The sequence below is a fragment of the Rhinolophus sinicus genome, chromosome 6, assembly GCF_057876585.1.
Source record: "Rhinolophus sinicus isolate RSI-liver-muscle chromosome 6, RSI-T2T, whole genome shotgun sequence".
Taxonomy (NCBI): domain Eukaryota; kingdom Metazoa; phylum Chordata; class Mammalia; order Chiroptera; family Rhinolophidae; genus Rhinolophus; species Rhinolophus sinicus.
The window spans coordinates 66,755,989-66,771,630 of record NC_142506.1 but is presented as its reverse complement, the minus strand read 5'-3'; the positions used below and the strand labels follow the sequence as shown (position 1 = coordinate 66,771,630).

General features: G+C 37.7%; 1 protein-coding gene across 6 annotated transcripts in view; it reads left to right on the top strand.

The window, feature by feature from the left end:
• The window catches only part of DENND1B (DENN domain containing 1B), a 175,551-nt gene that overhangs the window by 124,576 nt on the left and 35,333 nt on the right, over positions 1 to 15,642 (top strand). For all 6 annotated transcript variants that reach the window (XM_074317076.2, XM_074317075.2, XM_074317074.2 and 3 more), the window contains one exon: positions 13,011 to 13,101. In XM_074317076.2, the coding sequence (XP_074173177.2) occupies positions 13,011 to 13,101 (91 nt within the window). The remainder of the gene's footprint in view (positions 1 to 13,010; positions 13,102 to 15,642) is intronic.

Genomic DNA, 15,642 nt, shown 5'->3' with positions numbered 1-15,642 from the left:
ACATGACAATTTTAAGTGTAAAGTTAGCTATGTGAATTCAGTACTTAATGAAGAGCTATAGTGTGTCACAAACTGTGCCCAGGGCCAGGATACAAACAGGAATAAAACATCAGTAACGCCCTTGAGAAGGGGACAATCTATTATAATAGAAATTTATTTGAACTGTTAGGAGAAAGATACCATATACCTCGAAATAACCTTCAGATTACATAAGTAATTTTAATCAGATGATGACAAATCCATACTATTATCTGTATTCTGGAGAAGTTTTAAAAATAATCTGTGGGGGATATAACTGTCTCCCAATATGTAGAGATTTATCTTCAAGAAAGGGTTACATTATCTACTACACAGCCTTAGGAGCAGACCAGGGCTGATGGGTTTCAGGATCAAAGATGTCTTGTGAATTTCCAAAGATGTAGTAGGTTAGTTAGTCTCAGACCTCTGTTCCCCATTTCCCTAGCAGGCTCCACTGTAGACTAAGTTCTTTCCCAAGATTGAAGGCGGATCAAGTGATAGTGTTTACAAGTGCTGAAGTGCAGTCCTGAACTAGTCATCCAAGCTGGTCTTGCTTGTTGAATTCAGTATTAATACCTTTTTGTATTTTTATCTGACAAGAAGAGAGAGTACTACCTCCCATTGTCAAAAATGAGTTGTGAAGATCAAGTTATAGGGGGGTCAAGGATTGAATGAATGGATAGAATATCTAACTTATTACTTCACTTTGACCATAAGACCCTGTAGCTAGAGTCTTCTCATTGGAAAAAGTTTAGATACAGTAAATTGTTTTTATGTAGTTACAAACAGCACACATTTTTTAGTTGGGTTAAATCTTAGCTTTATCACTTACTAGCTGTTCATAAATATCTGTTTCTTTTTCTTTAAAGTAGATATATCACCACCTACCTCACACAGATGTGATAAGGTTTATGAATTAATACATGTACACTGTTAGCACAGTACATAACACTTTGTAGAAACTCTGTAAATTTAAAGTGTCTGCCTCATTGTTAGAGCAATTACATTAACAAAATACAAATCTATGCAGGAGTTTTTGGAGTATAACTTGTCAAAAAGGCTAAAGATAGAATATGAAAATGGTCAGAGTAGAACCCATTATACAGACAACTTGAATAGTTTTGCATTCATCAGTTGACCATGTTCTTGAATTTGTTGTCACTTTATGACCCTAAGAAAGTGATACTTGAAGCTAGACCTGGAAGGATTTAAAAGATTTCTTGTTGACAGTTTTCCAAAACCTAATACAGCGTGAGAAGAGACCATTATAGGCCAGTCTCATTCATGACCACAGATGCAAAAATTTAAATAAAATATTTGCAATGAATTCTAGTAATATATAAAAAGGATACTACTTCATAAGCAAGTTGCATTTATTATTAATAAATTATATGGCAGAAATTAAATGGCAGTTGCACATTAGGAAATCCATGGATGTAATTCACTACATTAGCTGATCATAGGAGAAAAATTATTAGATCATCTCAACAGATACAAAAACTTTCATAAAATTCACGATTAAAAACTACAAAGAAAGAAAGAAAGAAAGTCATGAATAGAGATATTTTCAACAAATATCATACTTACTATTGGAACACTAGAAGTTCTCCTCTAAGAAAGGTGCCACCTATTACTGTTAGAACTCCTAGCACATACATACACCATTTAGCCAAAATAAATAAATAAAAATAAAGATTTAGAAAGGAAGACACCAAACTGACATTGTTTTTATTACTTGGAGGCTAGAGACATGTTTTTTAAGACATAAAGACTAGCTTTATAAATTTGACTTCATTGAAATTAACAACTTTGGGTCATCAAAAGACACCTGATTTTCAATACATATGAACCACCCAAGGGTTTAGAATCTAGAATTAAGAAAACAAATAAACTTCCACATGTCAGTAAAAAAAAAAAAAAAAATCCAGTATAATTGTGCAAAACACTTGAATAAGCACATTCGAATGAGGAACTCTGAATGGTTAATAAACATATGCAAGATACTAAACCTCATTTGTAAAAACAGTGAAATGTCACCTCATACTCATGAGATTGGCCCAATTTAAAAAAATCAAAAAATCTCAAATTTTGGTAAAGGTCTGGAGCTGGCCAGGCACCAAGTTTCAACTGTTTATGAGAGTGTAAATTTGCCCAAGTTGTTTAGAAAAAACACTTTGGCACTACCACTTAAAGTTAAACATGCAAGTTTCTTATGACCCAGTAAATTCACTCTAAATTATGTACCGAAAATCACTTGCCAAAACTGCTCATAATAGCAAAATAGTGTTGGTAACCTTAGTTATTCCTCAGTATTGAAATGAATAAATTGTTATATTTATACATGAGATCACTGCATAGCAGGTAAATGAACAAGCTGCCCCCAACAGAATATGAATGAATCAAAGGAAAGGAACAAATCGCTGAAGAATTAATATGATGAGTCCTTCATGCAATGTTCAACGGCAAGAAAAATTAAATAATTTAGTATTTAGGGAAACGTTTATGTGATAAAACTAGAAAGAAAGGATAAGCTGAAAGGACTGTGGTCTTCTCTGTGGAGAGGGAGGGGCGCACAGGGAGGGACCTTCTGAAGAAGGGAACGTTCTGGTAGTTTGGTTTACCATCATTATTTAAATGATTAATTACCGAAGTTATTATTATGTAAATTATTTAAGCATTGTGTAAAAATAATATCTGTTACTGTCCCTGGATTAGGCAGTCGTGGGCAGTCGTGGGCTGTCTTCACTGACAGCTGGCTCTCTAACCGCCTTAGGCCTCAGTTTCTGCATCTGTAACACGAGTTAGACTAGAAGGTCACCGAGTTGGGCTACCTTTCTGCTCTAACATTCCACGATGCCATGAAATAAACACAGCTTAGACGGATGATGGCAGGTTCCATTTGGGTAAACTCCTCTGCAGATAATGGCTTTGGAAGGGATCCCAGAAACCGCTTCTTTAGTCCACAGCCCTGACAGCACCGTCGTTCTTTAGCTCACAGCTCTGCAAAGGTTTAAGCCGTTGTTTTTAGGTCTCTTACCTGGAACCTGGCTGTAGTCTGAAGATTACTAAGTAGCATTCTTCCATGTGTTGATTTCTTGTTTTTGATAAATGTACCCTGGTTATGGAAGGTGTTCGCATTGGGGGAAGTTGGATGAAGGCTGTGTGGGGACTTTCTTCTTTTTTTGTAACATTTCTGTAAATCTGAAATTATTTCAGAACAGATAAGCAAATTGCCAGAACACCACCAATAGAACATTCACGTTAAGGCATCTTCATGTCTTCTAAATCGAGTCTCTTTCATGCCACCGTCATTATCCTTTGCATCCTGGGTTCTCCTGAGAGGATGGTTTTATAGTGACCGGGGCAAATCCTCGATTCTTCGTAAATGTGCCTTTCTTGTCTGTTTACTTATTGGCATGTTGACTGCTAATACTTCTTAAGATCCTCTCATTTCTTTTTATCTGTGATCTGTTTCTCCAGGCAGTTCCCTTAGTGCTCTTTATAGCTACTCGTGCCTTCTGCCTGGTCTCTGCAGTCTGCTCAGCTTTATCCTCAGACCTTTATTTGTCTCACTCATACTATCTCACTGGGTTTGCTTATGTGAGACCATAACTGCATGAATGACTTATATATGACGAGTCCCAAACATCTCTTTACCCAGGCCCATATAAATGTAAACATGTATATGTCTCTATATGTGTGTGTATTTACAGACATATCCGTACCCACCCGCACACATGTACACACATCACCCATGTGTATATCTGCACAGTCACACACACAGGACCCTCCTGCATCCCTTCTTCCGGGAGCTAGAGCTCCCCTGGTGCCTAAACCAGAACCTCACGACCAGCTTCTCAGGCCGTCGCCGCCGACCTTTCTGGCATCCAGTTTCCAGTTACTTACTATGTTCTGTTGATTCTGCTTTCCAATTATTACTTAGATCTACATATTTTATTCTGTCTAATTTCAGTGCACTGGTTTTACGTGTATGTTCATTCATTTAGTCCCCTTTGACGCCATCCTTCATTCTGTTTTGAGTGTTCTTCCTGAAAAGCAAATCCTATACCTTTCCCATTAAATTTAAGAGGAATTTCAGCCCTCTAGCCTGGCACATAAAATCCTTCATCTTCTGGCGCCTAGCACTCTAATTTTTTCTTTAGTAGTTCTCTACCCTTGCTTATAGCCATTCTGAACAATTTGCTCTCTGAAAATGGTTTCGTGTCTTTATACTTCTGAATTTGGATTGTAACAGGTGCTTATTAAATAGTGAGAGAATGAACGACAGTAATTATGAGTAAATAAGATAACATTTATTGAATGCTGACTTACGCTCGCTATTGTGAATGCTTTATCTAATCCCGCTGAATCTTCACAATAACCATATACATACTCTATTACTGCCATTTTGCAGGTTATAAAACAAAATTATAGGGAAGTGAAATGACTTACCGAGAGTTTACACAGTTGCTAGTCTGTGGCACAGCCAGGATTTGGGTCCAGGGAGCCGTGAAGGTTTCCTGTCCCTCCAGGAGTGAATGGAATTTTTGCCTGTTTCCTTCTCATGGCCTCTGGTTTGAATACTCTGTCTCCATTTCACTTTGTCCAACTCAATGATTCGTTAAGACTCAGTGCAGATGTCCCTTTTCTAGGCGCTCGAGCTCCCAATCTTCTATAGATTTCTTTTAGCATTTTGGATTTGCCCCACATAATATTCATTGCTTGGTTTGGCTTTTTCTTGAGTTGTAAGCTTTGTAAAGACAAGGATCATTTTTAAAGTGTTTGTTTCCTCATGTCTAGTATGCAATAGGCGCTTACTATTGTTAAAAAAATGAAATCAAATGAAAACTGGTGAGTGACTCCCTATTCTAGGCATGAAAATGTTTGGACAATTTTGGTAGATGAAGAGCTTATAAAATTGAATATAATGGAACTTATTTAGGAATAATCCAAAATTGTAGGAGTCAGATGTTACTGTGTTTTAAATTGAGTGGTGTCTATAATTTTAAACCTGGAGTCACATAATGGGGTATTGTGTAGAAGTGAAAATTCCCGGAGATCCCGAGTACTTTATGTTTGGTGCTGTGACCCACTTTCTCTGACTTAATAGGCGACTGGATAAAAGGAGTGGGTCAAAAGCCAAACGTTTCCCTTTTATGTTAGCTAGAGATTTTGGAAGATCTTGGAAAGCTTTTAACGTAAACAAGAAATTCATATACATTTCTACATTTTCCTATTCATCTTTTAAAAAAGAAACATGATGGTTACTTATTTATGGTATTTAATTTATAGCTAAGATCAACTCATGCATTAGTAGGACTAAAGATACAACAGTTTTGGAGTATGAGGAAGCATTTGACATATGAATGGATGGGAGATAGTAATTGTATTGAGCACATATTTCATAATGTGCAAAAAAGGATAAAAATGAAATGTGACACCGGGAAGCTATGGAGACGTACTGGCCCTAGGAAGGAGTGCACAAGGGCATGTAGCTTACCAGAACAAGGAGACATTTTTTAAAGCATCCCTGTTAAGTAATTTCAAGTAGAATCCTAAGTAGTATTCTCTAAGTGTGGTCTCAAACCACAGGTTTACCTAGAAAGTCTTTTGAAGATACATGTCCTCGATTCTCACCTTCAGCATTTCTGATTCAGGCCTGGATTAAAACCCAGGAATCTATGTTATTTATGAAATAGCATAAAAAATATGCACACTAAAGTTTTAGAAACACTCGTCTAGGTATTCTTTGTTCATTCTCTCATTCAACAGTAGAATCTGAGTGTCTACTATATACACTAGGCAGTGTTCTGTGGGCTGGGGTACATTATTGGAGAAGAAAGCAGAAAAGAATTTCTGACTCTGAATCTAGTGGGAGGGGGACAGACTAAATTAAATAAATTATGTGGCATGTTCAAAGATAAGTACCTTGGAAAAGCAAATAGACCAGGGAAGGGGGACTACCAGGGGACAGGGGGGAATTGCCACTTAAAATGGCACAGTCAGCATAGATGTCATGGAAAATGTGACATTTGAGCAACTTCTATAGGGTGATCAGAGATGGAAGCAGAGAGAAAGAAAACTTCGTAGGTGATTGCGGTAATCTAGGTGAGAGGTGATGGCAGTTTGGAACTTGTTCATGGAAGATATGACGAGAACTGGTCAGATGATGGGTCTATTCTGAAGATAGAGTCTATGTTTGTTCTGAAATATTTAATAACAAATGAGAAAAAGAGGAGTCCCAGGTGATCCCACAGTTTCTCATCAAGAAACTGGTAGGAGGTAGTTGTGATTTTATTGAAATGGGGAAGATTGTAGGCAGGAGAGATGCTGGTGAGAAGAGTAAGAGTTCCGTTTTGGACGTGTTGCGTTTGAGATGTCTGTTAGGCCTCCAAGTAGGGTATTGGTTAGGCGAATGGATAAATGAGGCAGGGACATTATGACACTGGAGATACAGATTTGGAAGTCGTCAGAGTATGGATTGTATTTAAGCCATTGGACTGGAAAGCAAGTGAGATTCCCCAAGGAGTGAGTCTCTATAGAAATGACAAGGGGTCCAGGAACTGGGAAAGGGGCAGGGCCAACAGCAGAGGAGGCCAAGGGCGTGAGTGACCAGTGGGGAGGAGAGAATTCAGGACAGTAAGTTACCTTTGCAGCCAAGTGGAGAAAGAAAGCCCAAGAGGAAGGGAACAATGCTGTCAAATGCTCATGACAGTTAATTAAAATAAGGACTTGGATTTGACCGCTGGATTTAGTGATGTGAAAAGCACTGACAGCTCTTTTGAGTCTTACTGTAAAGAGGAACTTGGAAATGGACTTGGCTGGAGAAGTAAGTGGGGCCAAGAGGAGAAATGACGCACGTTCGTAGGCCCTTGGGAAGCTCTAGAAGGAAAACTGTGTTGAGGAGAAAGGAGGGAAGTTGTTGTCGGAGTTGGTCTTTGTGAGAGCACAGACCTTCGTGTGTGACAGGGAGGAGGCAGAGTCTCTGGAGGAGGCCATGGGGGAGGGCGGAGATGGGATGCTTAGAGCTTGCGGGATTTCTCATGTAATTGCTTCAGTTTGGGGTTGTTTTTCCCCCCAGTGAAATTAGGAAGCTAGTTCATCAGCTGAGAGAGCATGGGGTGGGAATTGGACATTTAAGGATAGAGAAGGTAGGAAATACATGGTAGGTGAATGGACTGGAGAAGAAACAGAATTGTTTGACATTGCCCAGAGCGCATCTGAGATTGCAGATGACGAGTGTCTTCATGGCCGTGGGTTTGTCCCTAGACACCTGGAGGCCTGCTGGGGACATGCCTGCTCCTGCTCTTCCGCATTCCTTATGCTGTGGTTCTCTTTCCCCAAAACCCGCCTGGCTTCCTTCCTCCCACTCTCAAGTCTGGGCTCAAATGTCATCCTGGTCCACACCCCGACCGCACTCATGAAAACGGAAAGTTTTCATGAGTGTTGCCCACACTCCCCAACCTCCCTACCGCAATTCTGTTTTATTTTCCGACACTCACCACCTTCTCACATACTAAATAATGTATTACATTTCTTATTTCATGTATTTATTCTGCCCCCCACTAGATGTTCAAGCATCACGCCAGCTTGAATTTTTGTCTGTTTCATTCATTTTTGTATTTCAGTTATCTAGAAAAGTACCCAGCATAAACATTCAATTACATGTTTATTGAATAATTCAATTCATTAATTCTTCAGTCCTGTGGTCATGACATTCAACAGACTAAATTCTGGAGCAAATTATTTAATGTCTGTCTGTTGATGTATCTGGAAGGTACTGTTGTCCTATTAATGTTTGAAATTATTAGTTCTAATCATAAATTGCACTGAATGGCCTTTTTATACTCCTCAAAGTGTTCTCCTGGTCATTATACCATCGTAGTCTCATTTAGTGTATGTAATAGTCATATGATTATTTCATCTTTGAAATGCAATAAAAATAATTTATTTCTAGTCTTTCACGTACTTAATTCTCTTGATTTAAGCTCTAAAGCGGTTTACCTTATTCCCACTTGGTACAGCAGTTTGTATTTATATACAGCTACTAACTGAGCACCTTTCTTTTTGCAGGTGTCCATACGTATCTGGTGACTTAATTTACTGTAACAATTTAGTGTACTTTTCACTTACCTGCCCAGGTTTATTGCGCATTTATAAGATGAAATATTTAAATCAGACTACTTATTTTTTTTTTAGCCCAACGCATTATATAGAAAGGAAATTGTAAAGATCCACAAGAAATTAATATATTTTAAAAATAAATTTTAACCATGTTGAGTTTTTTTTCTTTAAATTGCTAAACCTTTCTGACTCATTTAAAAAATGTATTTTTCTCTAGCTCTCAAGAATTCCATTTTATTAGATTAGTTATCTTTGTGCCCAAGAAGTGTTTCTTATATGAAATAAATGTTTTCGATATGGCAGTTGCTCCTCCAGGATGAAGAAGGCATCTGGGGGCTGTAGGTGTGTTGATTGTGTGGCTCTCATGCCTTTGCTGCTTCACTGCCATCCCAAGGCTGTCCTGTTACCACAAAAATAGCGCCCCGTCTTCCTCTGCCCCAGCGTGGCAAAGAATTGCACTGCTGAGCCTCTCTCCCAGAACAATCTTTTTCTGAGTTTTTTTTTATTTTTATTTAAAGAATCAAGTATTTCTTTAAAAATGATATAAGAATCTTGAAATTTAATTATCATCATCCTCAGAGTTTTGATGGATTGATTGCAATTAAGTATTTACATAACGTATGTCGAGACCCCTGAAGGCATTGGAACACTGATTAATAGCTTAGCTTGTTTGGGGGTTTTAGGTTAAATGCCAGATACACTGACTGGTGAAGAATTAAAGAACTGTGAAAAGACTACAATTTATCTGTTAGAGGAAAACTACACTCCTATTGGTCTACTGGCCATATATTCAAGTTTAATCTGTGAATCTGATCAGAACAGATTCTTTGTATTTTTTGTAAAGAAGTTAGCCATCAAGTCTATTCTTTATATTTTATTGCATGTGTAAAATGTTTATATTTAATTGTATTTTAAAGATTGAAATAATGAATATTCATTTAACAATATTGCTGACTGAAGTACATTTAAAACAACAGGTAATTTCTTTAAAATGACTTACTGTCCTATTAAGATGGTTTATTTGCCGGTAAAAACACTTTGAAAAACCTTGGCGACATCAATATCAAAAAGAGTAAGAGGAAGCACTTGTGCTGCTTAAAAAACGTTTGCCCCATAATCAGTCTCACCACTCTAAGATCATGTCACAAGGATTGACAAAATCCAGTCCTGGCAACTGTTGATGACCTAAAGGGAATAATCTTCAGGATTATATATATTTAATTTAAATCAATTTTATCTATTTATAATTTAAAATAGAATGATGGAATCCATAATATGCAATTATGTCTGTGAATTTTTTTTTTAATGAAAGTTTATTGGGGTGACAATTGTTAGTAAAGTTACTTAGATTTCAGGTCTGTGAATTTTTTTGAGATTTCCAATTATTTATGTTTTAGTGTGATTATTTTGCACATTTTGTTCCAAGTTTTAATTTTCACTTTTGGAATATTAAAATCGATGTAGAAAGCATCATCTTAAAGCACTCTTAAATGCCTTTAAAAATCTACTTGCAACCTAATTTTACATCTGTAGCATTTCTATTGTTATTAGCAGTGTTACTTGTCATTACTCACAATACCAAAGTAATTCTTCCAAAAGTTCTGTCTTTCAATTACCTAAAGTTACGTGTTTACTAAATGATGTGGGGAGCTATTAATCAAGCCACATGTTCCAGGACATTATAAAGTCACAGCTTTTCCAACAGATAATATTTTTTAGTTCAAAATTATTTCTATGCAACTGTAGCTGAAAATTTTCTGATCTTTTCTACTCACTATGAAATGCTCCACAGTTATTAGAGTGATGTGTGACGATGAACCAGCGCCATTTGGGGGGGAAAAAAAGCTGTTATTGAGTCAAAACTAGAAAAAGGAGTTGAGCGAACTCTTACCGTCAGCATTCCTTTACAGTAATACCACTTCTCCGTTTCTTCCTGTGTGTCTGTATTTGTGTGTGTGTATAATGTCTGTGTGCACACAAAATCCATCTTTAAGAGCAAACATTTTCATTAAGTATGTATGCTGATAAGTGTGTGGCTGTCACTGACAGAATTGTTTGCCAAAGCAGTGATAACACATGGCATTTAACCAAGTGATTAATTTCTATTGGCTCAAGTCACTCGTTTAGTAACACAAAGTAGTTACTCATCCTCAAAAACGCATCATCAGTAAATACTTTGAGATTTATCTCTTTTCAGACTTGCACCGTTCCACTCAAACTAAAATGGATGGATTATTTCCAGTAAACACAAAATTGAAAACCTTTTAAAAAGTTTTGTAGTCTTAATCTTTTAAAGCAAATTAAGTCCTTTAAAAGGATGTCTTAATTTGTTCCAACTGCCAGTAATGTATTACTTTAAATTTATCATCCTGCTTCACCTTGTTTTTTTTTCAAAATGATACTTAGTCTATCAAATTAGATAACTTTAGTTTGATTTATAATGCTATGTTGAAAATGTGTGCAAGTCAAAATTTTACAAACATATTAAACCGCTTTACTTAGCAATTAACCATTTATTATATGTAGCAGATGCCAACATTATGTTACACCTTTTATCTACAGTAGAATGAAATTAATTCATCTATACATTATAATCATTTAACTTTAAACCCGGGGAAAGTAATGACCATTAGCTTCGTTTCAGTACCCTTCAGTCTTTCAGCAAACACTGATCCATTTCAGGATTTTTCTACGTATTGAGGACGCACACACGACCAAGTGTTCCTTTCCTCATGGGCTCAGAAACTGACAGAGGTGCAAAAGGTGGTGGCAGTGGGAAAAGGGGACTTTATCGTTTAGCAGTTATTCTCTGCCTACGATATGGGCACTTCCGAGTACTTTCATTAGCTCTCACAAAACCCCATAAGGTGTTTATTATTATGCCCATTGCACCGAGGGGAGGCAGTCTCAGACACGGCAAGTCACCCAGATCACAAAGCTCATAGGTGGCAGAGTTGTGACCCGGGCCTGTCATAGTCAACGCCATGTTCATTTTCATTGGTACTGTTGGGAACTTCTTGCGTGCCCCGCGTAATGAGAATATAAAATGGGTGATGTGTGCTCTCTGCCCTCAGAGAGTTCTGACTTGTATTAGAACACGCATACTCTTAAAAACAAGCCAGCGCTGTCTCCTGCTAGGCTATGTCTAGTTGAGCTCGTCTCACCACATTGTGGGTCAAAACCGTTCTATGATGATACAAAGGTAGCTCAACCACCTTTTGAACAGGACTCTGTTGATTCATTTGCTGTTCATTCTTCCTTAATTTCCATCTGTAAGAGATTTCTGTCTCAAAGTCTTACAACTGCTGTAACTTACTGCTAATTATCTTAAATTGCTTCCCTGTACCCCCTCTCAATCAGTTTTGTCTGTTAACCATTTAAAAAGAGGGCAGAGTGAGAGTTTTTTTTTTTTAAGTAAAGCTACTTTATTTTAATTCAGCTAAATTTTAAATTTCCAGGGTGAAAAAATTGTGACCAGGATTAATTAGTTCTGGGATGAAAATGGAGATTTTGTGTTAACCCCACATCTTCACGTCTACGGTTCACACATCTTTTAAGTCTGTTCTATGTTACCTTCTGCCTCTTATGCAAGGGGGCTTTAAAGAAAGGTCACATCCATTATGCATGGAGAAATCTCAAAACATGTACGATTTTTCATAATCCTAGAGCTACAAATTTCAGATGACACAGATGGACAAAATAAAAAGTAACTGATTACAGTGGTACCTCGACTTTCGAACGTAATCCATTCCGGAAGACTGTTTGAGTTCTGAAACATTCGAAAACCGAGGCACAGTTTCCCCATAGAAAGTATTGCAAAATGGATTAATCCGTTCCAGACCTTTAAAATCAACCCCTAAAACTGCAAATTTAGCATGAATTTTACTATCTAATGATACTATAGATCCATAAAATTTACGACGTTCCCAAACTGAAATGTTCATCAACGGAGACGTTCGAAAACCAAGGTACTACTGTACCAGTAATCTATATGTGTGTGAAATCTACCATTGGTTGACACCTGGGGGTATTTTTCGCAGTGCAGCACCAGTTCCCCCAGGACTCTGCTGGGCTGTGTGTGTAGGAACAGGGTGGGGTGGGGCCCATGATGATGGGACGTACTCTCCAGGGCCCCCGCAGTTTGAAAGATGAGCAGGTGCTTTTGAGAACTTCTGTTTCCCACTCCAATCTCTTCCTTCTGAATGCTGAAAAATATTGTTTAAAATAACCTTCGACAGTCTCATCAGTATGTGTTTACCCAAAATATCCTTGAGTTTGTCGTCATAGTTCTGATCATTCAGTCAGTCCGTGTGCCGGGGATTCTGGGGGTCATACTCATTTCACTGTTAAATGGTTAGAATCATCTGGTGCTCCTTTGTGCTGCAGGACGTAATAGTTTAGATGAGGGGTCTTCTGTTTTACTGGATGAAGTTCATCTCAAAACCAGCAACGCCTAACATTCCCCAGACTCCTGCTGTTCAGAGACTGTGCTAAGCGCACACCGAGGTTAATTTAATTGAAGGCTAGCAGCGATGCCATGGGGCAGATACTGACGGCAGGGAGGCCTGGTGGGGGAGGACACAGCCTCAGGCAGGGCTGGCCGGCCAGGGCCTGTGATCTTCACTTCCGCACTCTCCCTTTCCTGTTAATGAAGTTAGTCTGCACTCTGTACACTGCTGATTTAAGTAATTAGCTGTGTTTACTGAGTACCTGCTATTTCCGTTGTTGGAGAATTTTCTTGTGTGTACACTTGTATATGTGTCATGTATACTTGTATGGGTGGCTGCTGTTACTGTCTTTGCTATAAGTAAAAATGTAATCTTAAGCAGTTAATGAGAATGAACATATTTGACACTTTTTAATTTCAGTTCATCGATGGTCGACTGGCAAAACTAAATGCAGGAAGGGGCTTCTCTGACGTCTTTGAAGAAGAGATCACTTCAGGTGGCTTTTGTGGAGGTAAAGACTGGTTCCAGTAGAGTTATTGATTTTCTGAATAACAATTCCTATGAATAACAATCCACTTGTTCTGATATAAGCTACTGTCTGCGACAGCTATTTTCTCCTAAACATACAATGTCTCAGGTACATGTTCTCATGTCATAACAGCTATGGTACTACCTTGTTTTGTCTGCTGTCTGTTACTCAAGGCTTAAATGGCCTCATGGATTGGTAGGTGTTTGCCTGGAGGGATAATTTCTTTCTCTTCCTGGACGTAAATATCACAGCAATGCAGTTAGTTTCTATCGTCCTGCTTTTCCTCCTGACCAGTATTCTCGGCTAGAAAAATGACTAGTGATGGTGTCTACTGAGCAAGAATGGAAGAACTGTGATTATAGTTGGAAGAGTAGATGGTAATGTAATCTGCTGTTTCAGAAAGAAAGGTTTGAACCTACAGCTGCTTCTACATTGTTAGTAAGTGTGTTGTTACAGAAATCTTTACCTTTTTCGCCTTGCTGACCACTGCAGCAGTAGGGAGAGGCTTTCCAGTTTTCCACCCCACGCCCTCATTTGTCATTGTGACAGTCACTTAAAGCAGTGAAAGGAGTCATACTATTTCGTTTGTGCGAAGCACCCTGTAGGTGATACCCCACTTTTATTTAATATAATTAACTTCAAACAGTTCCATTGTTTCAAATGTAAATATTCAAACAATGTTATAATTATCTAGACAATTAACAAATTATGAACTGATAGTTTGTAAGATTGCCCAGTATATAGTCCTGCCTCTGGTAGAGACCTGTGCTTGTGTCCTATTCGTTCGTTCATTCATTCATTCATTCATTCATTCAGCCGGTATTTGCTGAGTGTTTATTATGTACCGAGGTACTGTTCTAGATACGGGGTGAACTAAAGAAACAAAAATCCTGGTGTGTTCATTTAGGTATAATAGTAATTTTTCCACTTACCTGTAGGTTTAATTTGGAAAAAAAATTACTTAGCCTCTGTGTGAATAAACAGTTGCTAGAACTGAGAAATAAAATGTGAAAAGACAGATAGTAATAGGTACTCGTCTACAGATTTCCCCATATTTAATTTTATGCATAAATAAGATTTACTTTTGTAGAATAAAATATAAAAACCGTTGAGGTAACTTGTTCACTAAACGAGGTCCAAATGAGCTGAGCATTGTAGACCTTCATCTGATATGAGTATAGCATTTCATTGAAAGCATTTAGCTTTGGGAAAAACTTAGTTTACTTGACTCAGCAAGTAAGCTCAACGTGGAATCATTCAGCTCCTGTCTTTCCTCAGCTGATAGGTCAAAATTTAGCTTCAATGGAACTTTTGTGTTAAAATAAGGCTTTTTTTTTTTTTTTTTTTTTTACTTTTCAACTCAGACAAGCAAAATATTGTCAGCTCATAGACAAATTGCTTGAGGCATCTATTCAGTATTTACATAACTGCTGTCTCATTATCTTTATGACCCGTGGGGCTAGTATCTTCTATGGAATTGAAGATGACATCTTGTGACAGTGATGGGGTAGAACTATGATCTTTTTGTATAGTTAAATTCTGTAGTCTTAACCATTGGTTAAGATTCATTAAACCATGGGTCCAGATTCCTCTGTACTAGAGAGGAGGGTAGGTGGCTTTTCTGGTGGGGGTGAGGGAATCACGAACAATTTTCACTGTAGGTCTTATTGTTTAAAAAAGAAAAGGAGACTATTGATCACCAGTTGACATGTGACTTAGAGACTGCTGCATTTCAGTACAACTCAATGCCGGCCACTTTGTTGTTCTTTCTAAAAACGAAAAAGGCTTTGAATTCTTATCTTAATTTAGGGTTGCCATACTGATCCAAAAGCAAGCAAAGCTCAACAAGTATTCATTTCAGTAGGTACAACAAGAAAGTACATTAAGAAATTATACCTGGCTATCAAGTGTTATTTTTTAATTATTATGTTTTAGGTTATTATCCTAGAGGTATGCAGAGATTATTCTTAGACGGAAACAAAGCAAAATTCATTAGGATTTAAAACAGATGAATAATAAAAATTAATAATGTTCTTATAATGAGGATTTATATATATATTTCCAAAATAGTTCCTAGAGGTCAGCTCCGAACACTTGTCATCTAGGCGACATTTATGAGAAAGAAGTCTATGTCTGTGTGATGATATTGACTGTTTGTTCTTCCAAGAAGCAAACTGTTATAACTTTGTCATTTCTTTCATAGTTATGGTAACAATTGCAGTCGATGTTCATACTTCCTGAGTATTAACGTGTGGCGGAAGCTCTTACAAGAGCTCTGCAGGTATCATCTCATTTCGTCCTCAACTCGCTAAGAGGCGCTTTGATCACCCCCATTTTTATGAGGGTGCCAATCTCAGTCATTCAGTCAAGGTCACAAACTAGTCGTGCCAGACTCTGAACTAACTTGGCTTCAAAGCTCTCGCTTTAATCACTGTAATGTATTGCTTTCTGATGATAAGAGATCTTCTTAATTAGAAGACGTTCAGTAAACAAGAGCAGTGCCCAAGCCTTCTCTACTCTGAC